The following is a 16,902-nucleotide window of genomic DNA, read 5'->3' as shown; positions in this document are numbered from 1 at the left end:
CATTTTTTAATTCTTGCCCTTGTTTCCTGAGCAATTGATGTCCAGTTTAGAAAATCCTTTCCTACGCCTATATCTTGTAGGTTTTTTTCCAAAGTTTTCTTCTAACAGTTTCAGAGTTTCAGGCTTTACATTGAGGTCTTTGATCCATTTGGAGTTGACTTTTGTGCAACATGAAAGATAAGGACCTAGTTTCATTCTTCTGCAGGTAGAGATTGAGTTTTGCCAGCACCGTTTGTTGAAGATGCTGTCTTTCCTCCATTGTGTGTTCTTGGCACCTTTGTCAAAGATCAGGTGGCTGAAATTGCATGTACTTGGGTTTGGATCTTCAATGATGTTCCATTGATACATGTGATGTTTTTGTGCCAATACCATGCTGTTTTTAAGACTATAGCTCTGTAGTATACTTTTGAGATCTGGTGTAGTAATCCCCCAGCGTTGCTCTTTGTGCTCAGGGTTGCTTTGGCTGTCTGGGATCTTTTGTTCTTCCATACACATTTAAGGATGTTTTTTTCTAATTCTGTGAAGTATGTCATAGGGGTTTTGATTGGGATTGCATTGAATCTATATATTGCTTTTGGCAGGATGGTCATTTTCACAATATTAATTCTTCTAATCCACTGTGCATGCATCTTAACAGATGTGTACACCTGTGTGCCTGTCACTTGATAGAGACAGGGACCATTTTCACCCCTAAAATTTCCTTTGGTCCCTTACATTGTGAGTACACCAACCCTACACCACAGCCCCTGCCCCAGACAAACATTGTCCAATTTCTTTGCCCCAGACATTGTCCAGTTGCTTTGTTCATAGGCTGTCATGTAGTTATGTATCCTTACAGGTAATCATATTGCATGAATTAGCAGTTGCCTGTTCCGTTAGCTTTCCATTCTAACAAACACCCAAGATAAATCGACTCAGAAGAAAGAAAGACTCATTTGGCTAAGGGTTTCAGAGGTTGCAGTTTCAAGGTCACTTGGCTCCATTGTCTTTAGGCCTGTGGTGAGGCAGCATCTTCGTGGGAGCATACCCTAAACTTCTGCTAACGAAGACCTGCCTGCCTCATAATGTCTTTACTATATCTCAATAGTGGAAGACCAAGTCTGTAACATATGGCAGGTGCTTACCCAAACGTAACACATTATAGGAACACATTGCAGTTTGTTTACATAATTTCTTGTTACAGATACCTAGAGCTTTAAAATTTGTTTCTTAGGAATAAAGCATCTGTGGCCCTTCTTACACAGGTCCCTGTGTAGATGCATTTTGTTTCTTGAGTAAAGTTCCTGGAGTAGACTTGCTAGGGCCAGAGCATGTCAAGGAATAGACAGGCTGTTTCTAGAGTGCCTTGCCAGGTTTTTTTTTCTCAAGCAGTGGGAGAGAGCCAGCCATATTACCTGTGATTCTATATTGTAGAGTAGGTTTTCAATCCAGGTACTGGGAGACCGGAGGGGCTTTGTTGCTCTCAGCTCTTCTAGGTTCCTTCCTTTGCTATGTAAGTTTAGGCTTATTTTTAAAGTGAGATTGAAAAGGACTTTGGGAACTTGTGATTGGGATTGTGTTGCGTATTTAGATCAGTTATGGGAAGTTGATACCTGCCTATTTATAAACTTGGCATGCCTATCAATTTAGTATTCTGTAATTTCTCAACAGTGTTTGGTCATTTGTAATATAAATGTCATTATTCATTAAATTCATTCCTAATATTGTACTTTCTGATTGCATTATGGGCATTAGTAATTTTATTTCTAATTATTTGCTACTATGGCATAAAATTAACTCAATTCAAAATTTTTTATATAATGTTTTATTTTTTTTCCCCTTACCTTTCCTCCAATATATAATTATGAAAAATTTGAGATTCATAGCTAGGGTAAAAAACTGCTAGGAGAAAGCATTCATATGCTCACTGCATGAAACTTTGTTTTACTTTTTATCCAGCCTTCCCTCCATCAATCCATCTTGCCTGTTGACATATATTAAGTATATGGAGATGTTAGTACAATTAACTAGTAAAAACTTTATTCAGCATACATAGCTTTAGCTGGAATTTCCTATTTCTTTTTTAATTTTATTTATTTATTTATTTATGTGTATGAGTATATTGCCTGCATGTAGGTAAGTGCACCAGTGTTGTGCAGTGCCTGTGGAGGACAGAAGAGACTGTTGGATCCCCTAGAACTGGAGTCACGGACAGTTGTTAGCTGCCATGTGGGTGCTGGGATTTGAACCCAGTTCTTCTGAAAGAAGAGTCAGTGTTCTTAACTGCTGCACTGTCTCTCCAGCCCCATGGAATTTCCTATTTATTTAGGTTTTTCTTTTGATGTAGAATTTTATTAACAGTGTACACCACACACATTAAATGGTGTAACAAGTTGCTGAGCTTAATAAATGTATATGCCAATGGAACCCAGAAGCATTCTGAGCTAGACAGGTGTGAGTCAACTCAGAAAGTTCCTCAGACAAGTCTCTGCCCACCTTTGTTGTTGCTTTGATGGAGGTGGGCTTTTTTTTCCCTGAAGAGTTTAAATTAAATCATAATAACACATACCACCCTTTGTCCAGTTACCTGATTGATGAGTATTGAATTGGTGAGTCATAGAGTTGTATAATTTTGTGGTGAATTATAGACTTGTCTAATTTTATAGCATGCTATCAGACCTTTTGCTGAAGTGACCATGCCATTTTAAAATTCTACCAACAGTGAATGAATGAACTTCCCTTTTTCTCCCAATTTTGGCCACTTGTGGCTGTGTTAGTAGTAGCACAGTGTGGTTTCCGCCCCCCCCCCCCCCCAATGAATAGTAGTGGTTATTTAAAATGTGCTTGAAGCTGGGCGTGGTGGCACACATCTGCAGAGGCAGGCGGATCTCTGTGAGTTCGAGGCCAGCCTGGTCTCCATAGGGAATCCAGGCTAGCTGTGGCTACAGGGAGACCCTGTCTCAAAAAGATAAAAAAAAAAAAGGTGGGGGGGCTTGAAAAATGTTCATCACTTTTGAAAAGTGTATGTTCAAATCTTTAGTCCACTTTTGTCTTTTATTATATAAAAGAACTCTTGTCATGAAATGCATATATTTTGCATATGAGAAGGGTTGTGAGTTTGGGGGTGTTAGAAATGAATGGGGGGTTCTAAAAAAAAAAATGACCACACCATCCAAAGTATTTCAGCAAGGCAAAAAGTTTTACTTCTGCTGAAGGGTGCATAGCTGTGCCAAATCTGGCAGGCAAGCAAAACACCCAGTGTTCAGCAGAACTGGGTTTTTATTCCTAAGGCCAAGGGGTTCTGTGTCTCCTCTGAGTGGTCAGTACTCAGCCTCACATTCTTACATATGTAAGAAACATCATATAATGAATCTTCTTTCAAACTCTGAAAAATTTGGAGCTTGTTTTATGATAAGAAATTCTAATCTTTTAATCCTACCATACACTGTAAGACTTTTGTTTAAGGAAAGCACCTGGTGCATTCCTGAACCTGATGGCCTGGGGCAGTGGAGCTCTTCTTTGTACTGATTCCTTTAAACTAGCTAACCAGGAAAGACTTGAGCTCAGACCCCAGCCAACAGGGAAAAGGCACAGTACTCTTGTGTTAGGGATAAAAGCTTAGCAAGTTTATAGGTTCTGTGTGCTTGCTGGATTTGACTGACCCACAACACACCCTTTTTCAAAAACAGAATCTGCCTTGCTGAGTTACTTTCCCTGCTTTGTCTTTGTATGCGTGTTCTTTTGTGTGGTAGTAATAGGGGTCCTTGGGCATCTGACTTTATTTGCTAACACATTTGGCTATCTTAAAACAGCATAGTTAATCCCAGCATTTGGGAGGCAGAGGCAGGCGGATCTTTCTGAGTTTAAGGCCAGCCTGATCTACATAGTGAGTTCCAGGTCAGCTGGGGCTACAGGGAGACCCTGTCTCAAAAAGGCAACTCCCCCGCCCCCAAACCAACATAGTTAAGTAAAATGCAACTTTTGAGAACAGGAAGCAACCTTCAGCACACACTTTGATCTTAGAAAAATGCTGACTGGGGGCAGGGTTTTTGCCAGAAGTAGTCTTTACAAATTTCTTTAAAGATGAAACTTTGTCTAGTTTAACACTTTGCTGGAGAAGACAGTACATTTCATTTACATTTCCCAGAGAGGGTGGGGTTGTACTGTGTTTCTGTCAGGTTCCTGTCAGCTCCCTACAATTTCATATATTGAAACATACCTGTTGGAATATGGTTGGCCAGTGTGCAGGTCATGAGAGGTCCACTAGGTAACTGATGACATTATAAAAGGCTAGAGTTTGCTTAAGCCTTCTTCTATGTGAGATCATAGAAAAGGTGCTGCCTGGAAGGACTAGATAGGCCCTCACTGCATATTTAAGTCTGCTGCCCCCTTGACTGGGAGCAATGCATTTCTGTTGCTTATCAATAGAGTAAGCAGCCTCAACAGGCAGACAAAAATTGGTAATGGTATGTGAAGTGTTTTATATCTTTTAACACCTAGCCTGTAACTTGGGGAGATTGTGAAACATTTTTAAGATTTAATTTAATTTTTTATTTTAAATTGTAGTGTATAGTATTTTGCCTACATGTATATAAATGCACCCATGTTGTGTGATCTCTATGGAAGCCAGGAGAGGGTGTCTGATTCCCCGGAACTGGAATTATAGATGGTTGTTAGCCACCATGTAGGTGCTGGGAACTGAACCAGAGTCCTCTGCAAGAGCAGCCAGTGCCCTTAGTCACTGCACCATCTTTCCAGCCTGAGATTTTGAAATTTTGATGAGGTCTGGCTTATCAGTTTTCTTTCTTTCATGACTGTTGCTTTTGTTTTTAAAAATACTGTGTTACCTGCTTACGTGTAAGTGCACCTTTGTCGTGCAATGCCTGCGTAGGTCAGAAGAGGGCGTTGAATCTCCTGGAACTGGAGTTACAGGAGGGTGTCAGCTGTCATGTAAGTGCTGGGATTTGATCCCAGGTCTTCAACAAGAGCAGCCAGTACCCTTAACTACTGAGCCATCTCTCCAGCCCCGACTATTACTGCTTTTTGTGACTAAGAAACCTTTGCCTAAGTAGTAAAGATGATGTCCTATGTTGGCCTAAAAATGTCATGGTTTTAGATTTTATGACTGGCCTATAATAGATCTTGAATTAACAAAGGTTTGTGGTTTACTTTTGTTTTTTTTTGGAGACAGGGTCTCCCTGTGGCCCCAGCTGTCCTGGAGCTCACTATGTAGACCAGGCTGGCCTTGAACGCACAGAGATCTGCCTGCCTCTGGCTCCCAAGTGCTGGGACTACAGGTGTACACCACCACGCCTGGCTTTTTAAGCATAAAAATATCCAATATTCCAGTACATGTGGAGAAGGTGGGGAGGACAGGGTATCATGTAGCCCAGGGTAGCCTTAAACTCAGTATGCAGCCCCAAATGACCTTGAGTTCAGGATCCTCCTGTATCATACAGTGCTGAGGATCAAATCTAGGACTTCATGCATGCTAGACAAGCACTCTGCCAACTGAACTATGTTCCCCATTCTTTCCTTACCATTTATTAAAAAGGCTTGACCCATTGGATAATTGGGGACCTTTATAATAAGAAAAACCAGTTGTTAAGCTACATAGGTGGGGCTTTCTCTTCCCTTAGGTTTTATTGACCTGTTGGCAGGGGCTGCTACTCTTGAATTAAAACCTCTTTCTCTGGGCGGGCGGGGTTGTTGGTTTTTTGAAACAGGATCTCCTTCTGTAGCCCTAGCTGGCCTGGAACTTGTTATGTAGACCACCTTTAATCCCAGCACTTGGGAGGCAGAGGCAGGCGGATCTCTAAGATCCCCCCCACAAAAGAAAAGAAAAGAAAAGAAAAAAGTACAAATACTGTTAAGATAAAACTTTTTTTCCCCCAAATGCAGGCACATTCTAAAAATTAGCCTAGCAAGCTTTACATGGAAATTGATGGGGTGATTTTGACATTTACAGGGAAAGGTAATGAACCAGAAAAGGCAGACTAAAGCAATGTTTGAAAATAACTAGAGGAGCCTACAACCTTACCTCAAGACTTTCATCAATAAGAAACAGACTTAAGCCGGGGGCATGGTGGCACATACTTTTAATCCCAGCATTCGGGGAGGCAGAAGCAGTCAGATCTTCTTGAGATCAAGGTCAGTGAAGGCATCAACATGCTGATCAACAGGATGCTGTACTAGAGAGGGAAAGGGGGTGGGAGACACACTATGTCAAATCCTGACCACCACTGCCATAGAATGGCATGGAGTCACCAGCAGCAAGCACTGTACACACACAACTCTTTCCAGCTGAGACTCCTCACAGGCTTACATGAAGACGTACGTCATAGCCAAATGTGGCTTAGCAAGCTTGCTTTAACATTACTGAAAATAACAATGCAATCTTCTGTATTTTGAAAAAAAGAGAAAAGCCATATATTTCAACAAACGCAAAAAAACACTGCCCCCAAATTAAAAACCAGAATGTTTGTGAATTAAAACAGCAAATATTGGCCGGGCGTGGTGGCGCACAGGTGGATCTCTGTGAGTTCAAGGCCAGCCTTGAACTGGGAAGGCGGACTCTCTGGTGAGGAGTTTCCTCCATCATATCAGTCTGTGGCATGTCTGTGGAGGCATTTTCTTAATTGATGCAGCTGGGGCTACAGGGAGACCTTGTCTCTAAACGACCAAAAAAAAAAAAAAAAAAGGCTTTAAAAAGCCCAGCCCATTATTGAACTCTGGGTACTGGCGTCACCATGCATCTCCATGGATTGTTTTGTTCGGACCCCATTTGTAGAGATTTCAGTCCAACCAGCTGTGGGGAATCCCCATCATTCCATAGCAGACAACCCCACATCCCTTTGGAAAGATTCTTATTAGCTGACTATTTCCTTGATTCTGAACTCTTATCAGAACCAAGTGTCTATCTGTCAGGTGTGTCCCCCCCCCCCCCGGTCTCTCCCAACCCCCCTGTCTTGGCCCCTGTCTTGGAACTCTCAAGCCTGCTTTTCTGTTTTGACACTTCTAATGAACTAGGTGGTCTGACCGCAGGAGCATCTTGGCTTCATACGACAAAGTGGCAGAGTCCCCTCTCCTTCACTTAAGCAGAGCTGATGGTTCACTGGGGTCTCACTCCACAGAGCTCCTTGCAGTTCACAGACCTGAGATGCTGATGGTTCGGGCTAGCTGGATACTGTGATGTGTCCCTTAACTTGATGTGGCCAGCTATGAACGGAACATGACTGCTCTGCTCTTGGGCAGATGGCAAGATCCTTAGAGCTCTCCTGGTGAATCTTGTTGCTTTTATATTGAATTTTCCATATGGCTACCTTTTGGTTTGCTTGGAAAAGTACAGATGGTAGGTTAAAGAAACTCATTTTTCAAACTGAAGAATTGTTGGAGTCACTCATGTGGATGCCCCGACCAGCCACAACCAAGCTGCTTTGGACCTTGTAGTGCCCCAACCAGTGCTGAAAAGCTGACAGAACAGCAGGTGGCTCTCCTCCTGCCCCATCTACCATCTACTGCAGTTAACATTTAGTCACCCCAGAACAAGGATGATGCCATCTGGCTGGTTGGGTAGACAGCAGGACAGGTAGACTGACTGCTTCTAGATAGACTTTCTTTCCCAAAACAGGACAAGCTCCATAATTTGGACAGAACTATGGACAGCAACATAACCTGCATGGAAGCCAGGAGGCACTGTCAGCCTGGGTCCAGTGGCCCATTACAGCACTAGTGTGTATAATTATTTCCCAGGGCTAGTGTGTATGATTGGACTGTATTGCTTGTGTGAAGGCCAGGTATGTATTCATTTTCCTCCCCAAATTGTAGTAACTTGCATATTAGAGAGAATAAAGAGCCTCAAGTGTTCATGACGGTAGAACTCTCTCCAAAATGAGGTTCCGTTGGGGCACTCCCTGGAAGATTGTTGACTTGTGCATATGCTTCCTGCACAAGCCGTGGACAGGGTGGTGGGAAATTTGTGCCATCCTTTGAAATGGCCAGTGGAAATACCTTGGCCCTGGAAATGCACTGGTCAGCTTTGTCTCACTGGCCAGAGGTTTGCGGATGGTAGAAACGCTCCATGTTTCTTCACTGCGCCTAGGACAGAGCTCATAGGATTGGTAGTGCAGCCCGTTGTACGTGTGTTAATGGCCCCAGCCAAGAAAAAATTGTCTGTTCAGTGAATGGAACCTGTTGTAAAGAAGGTCTATTAGCAACAAAATCTGTTTTTATCTGGGAATGTCCTCGTTTTTTAGGAGAGATAGATTTTGTATTTTAGAGCAGTCTTATGTTCGCAGCAAAAAGTACAGACAGTTCTTTTGAGGAGAAAATATAGACTGACTGCTCCCATAAAGGTCTTGGAAGGGACATTCAGCCTCTCCACCATCATCAACAGACCACAGTGAAGTGGCACCTTTGTTAAATGTGATAGATCTATACTAAGATCCACGGCTGAGGGACGGTACCCCTTCCTCTCCCAGACTCTGGCAGACACTAGCTCTTTCCCTGTCCCTGTATCTTTGCCTGTCACAGAATTTTGTATAGCTGGACTCATACAATATATAGCCTTTTCTGTGTAAGTGCATTGTTGAATCATAGCATACAGAAATGTAGTTTTTAAGTTAGCCTAAAAATAGGGCAATAAAATACATGAAGCCCAAACTGGCCCCCAAAAGTGCCATCCACAATAATAGATGGAGGGCCCGATTCCAATGTGAATAGGCAGAAGATCCAAAGACCCACAAGCTTAAAAAAATAGCACCTTGAAAGTGCCAGGCTCCCATTATTTCTGAGGAGAAGTCAGCTGTGAGACTCACACCTGACTCGTACAGGAGCTGTTTTCTTGCTGACCCTGATATTCTTTTTGCCTTTAGTTTCAGTATTTTAACTTGGATGTATCTGTGGCTCTTTGGCTTCAATCTGCTTGTAATTCATAATTTTCTGGATGTGTATGGTATTTTTTAAAGAAATTTGTCAGGCTGGGAGATGGTTCTGGGAGTAGAGCATTTGCTGCACAGGCATGAGGACCTGAGTTTGAATCTCCAGAGCCCACATAAAGCAGAGTGTGGTAGCACATGTCTGTGAGCCCAGGACTCCTGCAGTGAGAGGGAGGTAGACAGACTTTAGAAAGACTGTCTCTTTCCCTCGTCTCTACTAAGCTGTTGTAGCTTGTTAGATACTGTTACAAACTAATAATGATTGGCCACTCACTCTTGCTTTTGACAGTGCCTAGTGCATAATTGGTCATCAGTCCAATACCATCAAATCTGGGCAGGAGTTGTTTTTGAAGTTGGTCTTTGACATTTGTAGTAGGGCTCAGACAACTCTAACCCTGGTTTGTTCTCTGCTGACCCAGGTGTCCTATGGCTTTGCTTATTACCCTTAATTCTCATTTTTAAGGATGCTTGAACTTCCCTTACATGGGCTGGCAAATCAAGTCTTGTTATCCGGGGGACCATTTCACTTATGGATTGCCCTTTTCCAGGACAAAACCTCTGAACCAAAGCTCAAATCGGTGCTAGGCAGAGCGGTAGCCCCTGGTCTTCTCATCTTTAACCTGTCCCTTGCAATGCGTCCAACCTCAGCACTCTGTCACCCCTCCAGTAGAGCTTCCCATATATTGGGCTGACTGGTGGAATCCCATGATCCCTTGCTCATTCTCATCAGGAAATTCGCCTCTTGGCATCTTTATTCACAGACTGGTCCCCTACCCCATGTCTCTCTTTCTGTCTGTGTCTGTCTGTCTGTTAACTAGCTTTGCTCCTTTAAGAGGAGGTACTGTCTGCCCAGGCCCTTAGCTCCTGCCCCAGAAGGGCAGCTCCTTTGCCTTTGAGGCATTCATTTTCCAGATCTAGGTTCAGTTGGCAGCTCCTTGCTTTGGGAATTCACAGGTGTGCTATTTGTGGCTCCTCAAGGAGAGGACCTCTCTAGGAACTACTTTCCTACTCCCAATCCAGACTTTGTCCTTGGAAACACAAAGCCTCTATGACTACCGCTTTCTCTGCCTGAGGCCTGCCAGCCTTGGTCCACCAGCTAGAATGTGCTCCTCGTAAATAAAGCAGGATCCAGTGTGGTATGTTCCCCTGGTCCACTCTACTTTGTTTTTGGGTCTCTTCACAATGCCTTTAGACAGTTGCATTTACATGTTTCCTCATTTCTGGTCATGGACACCCCCACCACCACCACCACGGGGTCTATTTTTGTAATACAGATGCTCCCCAGTTTATGAATGGGGTTACCTCCCAGCAAACATATTAGAAGTTGAAAATGTCAAACACACACCTCCTGTACCCAGTGAGCAGCACAGTTTAGCAGCACTTTTCCCTTGGTGACAAGCTACAGGTCTGCTGTGCAACAGGATCCAGCTTTGCTCCCACTAACTTGGGAGATCAAGTTTCAAAACTTGGAAGTATGGTTTCTACAGAATCTGTATTGCTTTCATGCCAGGATAAAGCTGGGAAAAGGATGTTAGACTATTAAATAAAAACTATTGCTTAAAAGTTCAGGCAACTTTTCTTGTTCTTGACAATTAGGACAACTTTTCAGTGGCTAGTATATCTTCCTCATCTGAGGAGCAGGCTCATTTTACCGGTCACCAACATTCTTTGCTGTAAGTAGGGTTTAAATGAATGTGTTATTCTCTCCACTCAGCATTGCTCGTGATTCCACACTGATCCAGGCAGCCTCTTAGCACTCCTGGACAATCATACAGACACAGTGTTGCAGGGATCTTATATGCCAGACTTCTGCCCTGGCTTTGCAACTAGCTAGTGTATTTGCATGCCTTGCACTGGTTTTTACTAAAACTGCAACAGTATCAGAGTTAGCCTTTCTTTCTCTGCCCCTGCTCTCTGTAGCTTTTCCACCATGCCTTTCTTTCTGTCTTCTGAAGCTCTGAGCACCTTGTGGCACCTTGCTGGGCCTGGGGACCCCAGGTTGTAGACCCAGGCAAATGAAGCAGTGGGTGGCTTAATGATAAGCTGCTCCTTTCGGATCGGTTTCATCGTTCTGCTGGACTTTGCTTGACCCACATTTTGCCTTTTAGAACAAGTTTTAGAAGAAAATCCTAACAAAAAGAGCTTCTGTTCGCTTACTCTGTAGACAAATAAGGCCTTAAGGTTTGAATTTTCTGTTTAAATTTTCACTGCATGTGTCTCTGTGGATAGTATTATTTCAAAATAATGTTGAGCAATTGGGTGAGGTTTTCTGCGTTCTTCCTTCATTGAATTATAACTTTAAAATCTTAGTCCTTTTCTGCAGTTCTGTACCTTTAGGTCCTTCCACACTATTTGTATGAAGTTCATGGTGTTGACATTGTGCAGCTTGAGGTGCCTTTATATTCACTGTGAGAAATGCAGTTCCTAAGAGATTTTTTTTTTTTTTTGAGACAGGGTCTCTCTGTAACCCCAGCTGTCCTGGATTCACCATGGAGACCAGACTGGCCTCAAACTCAAAGAGATCCCCTGCCTCTGCCTCCCGAGTGCTGGGATTAAAGTGCCACCACGCCCAGCCCCTAAGAGATTTTAAGAAACCATTATCTGGGATGTGGAAACTCAGAGAAAAGGTTTGAGACTTAAAGATGTGGTTTTGTGTTCATCTATGATGATTTTCTCTCTTGCCACTGTAAAGGAACTCAGGAAGTAATCTTAGGTTTAATATTGCAGTAATAATTTTTTGAATCTTAAGTGCTGCCAGTTTGTAGGAGATTAATTCTGGCCACCCAAATGGCACACCTCACACCACCAGTTGTCTTAAGTTTGTAACTGGTACCTTGTGCACAGTGTGAGTCTCTGGTCACTCCACCCCTTCAAAGTCAGGTTTACTGTATCCTAGGTAGGTGTGTTATGTCAACTTACACATTGCATTTACCACAAGACTTACTAAAGTTGTATGTTTGCTTGTTCCCCACTATCTAATGAGGGGCTAGCAATTCCAGATTATGGCTGGTCCAAACAGTGGGTTATATATTTTAAATAATTTCAGATAAAAGAATATTGTAAGACAGGAAATTACAAAATTCAAAGTTCAGCACTATGGATGAAAGCCCACTTTGTTTAATGCCATTGCATTCACTATTACCTGCTTCCTTGACTTGGGTAGAGTTGAGTGGCTGGAAGATCATGTCAGCCTGAAGCCTACCTTCAGTAGTTTCCATGCTCAGCCCTGGTTGAGTGCTACCTTCTTTTCGCATCTCTGAACAGTTCAGCTACTGAGCATGTGTGCCCACTGCTGCCAGGGCTGGTGCTTTTGTACTGCATGTCCTTAGACAGAGGAAGGGGCAGGACTTTGGGGACCTGGAGGAGAAAAGCTGGGACTCAGGATAAAGAAGGGAGAGAAGGAAACTCATTCTGTATCCCCACACATGTGCCTCAGATTTAGGATATGGAGGTGAGAAGGGGGGGGGCTGCTCTGGTTACATGTATTCTTCTGGACTGGAAATGGATTTAGGGGTAACAAAAAAGCATTAAACGTAGTTTTTCCATAAAAACTTCACCCTGTGCATTTCAAACCTTTAAATTTCATGGAGTTTTCCAGAAATGTATGTTTTACTGCCATGTTAAAGCTCCCACATGTTTACACAGCTTTGTGAGTGAAGGAACAAGGCAGCACCACTGCAAAGCTCCTCGCTGTGTTCCTGACCTTGTACTCGCTCACTCAGACCTGACAGTAATTCACCTGCCTCGTGACAAAAGCCTTTCTGTGCTTAATCCTCTTCACATAGAAGCAGTAATGAACGTTTAACTTTTGACTGTTCTATAGTTAAGAGCTTTCATTCTGTCTCTCAAGTAGATTTGTTGGAGAGTTTGTCCTTTTTTAGAGAGTGGGGGAAGGGGTAAAGGTGAGGTATTTCACTGTCTGCATTAATTTGGAATATTGGAGAACTTGGTATACACTGTGTCTTCTTTCTTTCTCTCTTTCTTTCTTTCTTTCTTTCTTTCTTTCTTTCTTTCTTTCTTTCTTTCTTTCTTCTTTCTTTCTTTCTTTCCCCAGTCTTTTTGAGACAGGATCTCCCTGTAGCCCCAGTTGGCCTGGAACTCACTATGTAGACCATGCTGGCCTCGAACTCTCAGAGATCTGCTTGCCTCTACCTCCCGAGTGCTGGGGCTAAAAGGCATGCACTGCCACGCCCAGCTACCCTGTGTTTTCTAATCTGTACTTGATGAGATGTTCTTGAGAATTGTAGGCTTAGACCTTTTCAACAGTAATTAAAGAGCTGTTATGTGATGTGGATTGCTCTGTCTCACAGACACAACAGGAAGTCACATATAACCACTGCGGCAGCAGTCTGATGGTTTTTACATTAAGTGTAGGTGTCACAACAGATGTGGGCATTTCTGAAATAGCATGTGGGCGTTATATCAAATATTTTTTTCCTTAGTATGATTATAGATCTCCTGTTTATACCTAGAATGTCAAAGTAACTGGATGCATTCCAATAATAGCATGCTTACAGGCAAGGTGTGATATGTAAATTAGATAGGGCATATCAGTCATCACATTAAAAGATCAACTTTGTCTTCCTTTAAAGATGTTAAACACAAAAGTTAAAACCAAGATTTGAAGGAAAATAGCCTGACCTAGACCAGTTTTATTACGATACACTGCCTTCTCTTGGTTGTAAGCACGCAGTTCAGGATGATGCTTACTAGCCTTCAATCTAGTTGCACACCACAGAGGCCTTCACTCTTCATAGCATGTTACTTACTGCTGGCCTCTAAGGATGGCCAGACACAGGACTGCTTGTGGCTCACACTGCTCCAGTTATGATTCTGAGAACCAATTCGGGTGATAGGTTGAGGATAGAAAGAAAATAGCCCTTTGAGCTACCTCACACACATCCATCTATGTGTATTTTATTTTTATAACTACAAGCGTATGTGTGGGGTAAAACATGCCTGATGTTTTAAGACAAGTTTAAGGCCTGGCTGACCTTGAACTTACAGCAATGCTCCTTCCATAGCCTCCCAGTTTCTGGAAGGCTGCATCACCATACCCAGCTTCATTGCTTGTTTTTTAAACCGACATATCACATGTTAATGGGGTACCATATAATGTTTTGTTATGTGTATGCTAGCTATATACTTTGAGTGTAAAATGCAAGCATGTTGTTTGAACTCATTTCAAGGAAATTGCCAGAATTCCAAGTGCTCTATTGCCATTTTCTTTTCTGATTTGGGTGGGATAAAATAGAACATTTTTATGGCCCATAGGATTATTATTATTATTGTTTCCTTGTTAAACTTACCTTTCGTAAGAGAGTTGCAATGAGTCATGCTTTTCTTGTTTTTTGTTTTTTGTTTTTTGTTTTTTTAAACTTGTACACAGGTGGAAAGAATTGTTGACAAAAGGAAAAACAAGAAAGGGAAGACGGAGTATCTGGTGCGCTGGAAAGGCTACGACAGCGAGGACGACACGTGGGAACCAGAGCAGCACCTGGTGAACTGCGAGGAATACATCCATGACTTCAACCGCCGCCACAGTGAGAGGCAGAAGGAGGGCGGCCTGGCCCGGGCCAGCAGGACCTCCCCCAGCAACGCCAGGAAGCAGATCTCCAGGTCCACCCATAGCAACCCAGCCAAGACTGCCCCTAAGGCGCTCGTGGTAGGCAAAGATCATGAGTCCAAAAACAGCCAGCTGCTGGCTGCCAGCCAGAAGTTCAGGAAAAACACAGCCCCATCGCTTACAAACCGCAAGAACATGGACCTCGCCAAGTCAGGGATCAAGATACTTGTGCCTAAGAGCCCCATTAAGAGCAGGACCTCAGTGGATGGCTTTCAGAGTGAGAGCCCCGAGAAGCTGGACCCCGTGGAGCAGGGTCCCGAGGACACAGTAGCACCAGAGGTGACTGCAGAGAAGCCTGTGGGAGCTTTGTTGGGCCCTGGTGCAGAACGAGCCAGGATGGGGAGCAGACCCCGAATACACCCACTAGTGCCTCAGGTGTCTGGCCCTGTGACTGCTGCCATGGCCACAGGCTTAGCCATTAATGGAAAAGGTGAGTGTCGAGGTGGGCTGTGACAGGCTTTGCTCAGATGCTGGCCAGTGACCACAGAAAGCATGGTTCCTTTTCCAGAGGGACAACAACCCCTCCACCCCCAAATCTGGGGTGGGATCGGGGAGTTAAACAGACACAGACATCCCCCAGACCTGTGAGAGGTTTTGACAATTTTCCTTGACACCTTTGGCATTTGTCTTGAGTCAGCATTGACTCTCTTTTTCACCTACAACTGTTTCACTACATTGCACTTCTCTGGACAGTGTCTCTCCTGAAATAGGCTGTGGTTGGTATTTTTTATAGCAAGCTTCTAAAGCCACCTGCCTTCCTACAGATCTCTTAGACACAGAGTTTTGCATTAAGAATCTAAGTTCTTCATGTGGCCAGCAAAGATTTAGAAACCATTCCCTTTGTTTGCTTGCCCATGAGAATAACCAGAAATGCTTTCACTGAGGCTCTTCGGGACTTTGGTCTGTTTCTTGCTGATAGTCTGCTGATCAGTTTCTGTTGCTTCTTGTTTTGGAGTAAGAGCCCCTCAGCACGATGCCACTCTGTGTCACCGTCACCTTGCTCCCATCTTGTTGGTTGTGCCGTGACCTGCCTATCTCCCAACAGCCGTGCTGTTTGTAAAGAACCGTCTTTCACACTTCTCATCCAGGCTCCACTGGCCATGCCGTTCTTTAAGTCCTGATCCCTTGTCACCACTCTGCTGTGGCGTTTCCATAGCTCTCCTGGTTCTTGCCTTTGGACAGCGCTCATCCACTTCCCATGAACTAAGGAGGCCACCCAGTGCCTTAGGTAATAGGCATGCTCCTGGGTGCCTCTGGGCCACCTTCCTCCACCCAGACCTGTGCAGGCACCAGGGTAGCATTTCCTGGTTCTCTTCCTCGTCTGCCTTCTGAGCGCCATCTGGATTGCAGGCCCCACCTCCTGAACCCTTCCTGGCCCTCTTACAGTGGTCTCTGTAGTCTCTTAACTCCAGCCTAGTAGAATAGTATCAAAGTGGTGTTGGCTGGCTGGGGGAGCTGCTCTGCAGATAAGTGCTCATGTAGGGCAATAGTCTAACATAGTGCATGCACAAAATTTTTCATCTTGATCTCACCCTTGTATGATAACTCAACAGGGTATAAACTGGAACCTGAGGTTTCTCTCAGGACTGGAAATTGCCATCTTGCCAACATTTTCCATATACACACTAGACCCAAGTGATCCTGCTCTGCCTGTTCCAGGTGTGATGACATTCTGTGTGCCAACTTTCTTCTGCATACAGTTTTCTTTTGTGTACAGAAAGGATCATAGAGATTCAGAGGTGGAGGAGACTATAAGTCATACTAGTGAGCTGTGCTTCCCAGATAGGGAAGCTGAGCCCAGAGAAAGCGGTGTTAATGGAGAAAGTCAGAGGCAGAAAACGAATCTCACACCCCATCAGATCACAGTGCCTCTGCTGGACAGAGTGGTATCTGTTTTTATCAGTGACTTCAGGCCAAGCGCTGTTCTTGGTTCTGGAGTCATGACAGGGATTGGGACAGGCTGACAAGTGGCACTGTGAGACAGACCCAGCCCACTGATTGGTTTTATATAGCCTGCAAGCCAACGGTGGGTTTTCCTTTTTCTAATGACTTAGAAACCAAGAGGAATACTCATTTGATAGTACAGCTAAGTACAGTTGTGTCCATATGTAAAGTCTGATACGAGCACAGCTACATAGGTGTGGACTGTCCATGGCTTGGATCTTCTACATGGGCTGAACCAAGTCCTGACAGGGCCTTTGTAGTATGACGTTTGCTGTTCCCTGCGCTAAGAAGTCACAGTGTTTAGGCTTTGCTTTTAACTTTAAAGAAGACTATAAAGGCATCAGAAGATCTGCCAGCTCTGTTTGTGGCCCACAAAAGTTGTGTGTGTATATAGTTAATGGGAGGGAACTCATAATT

At 43.7% G+C, this 16,902-nt stretch overlaps 1 protein-coding gene across 2 annotated transcripts in view; it reads left to right on the top strand.

Moving 5' to 3' along the window:
- The window catches only part of Cdyl (chromodomain Y like), a 163,468-nt gene that overhangs the window by 83,457 nt on the left and 63,109 nt on the right, over positions 1-16,902 (top strand). The window contains exon 2 of one of the 2 annotated variants that reach the window (XM_008831661.3): positions 14,305-14,971. The exons of the other annotated variant lie outside the window; for it this stretch is intronic. Within the exon in view, the coding sequence (XP_008829883.1) occupies positions 14,305-14,971 (667 nt within the window). The remainder of the gene's footprint in view (positions 1-14,304; positions 14,972-16,902) is intronic. 2 annotated transcript variants of the gene reach the window in all.

The sequence above is a fragment of the Nannospalax galili genome, unplaced genomic scaffold (genome assembly GCF_000622305.1).
Source record: "Nannospalax galili isolate Female #2095 unplaced genomic scaffold, S.galili_v1.0 scaffold72, whole genome shotgun sequence".
Lineage (NCBI taxonomy): Eukaryota > Metazoa > Chordata > Mammalia > Rodentia > Spalacidae > Nannospalax > Nannospalax galili.
This window is presented reverse-complemented; position numbering and strand designations above follow the sequence as displayed.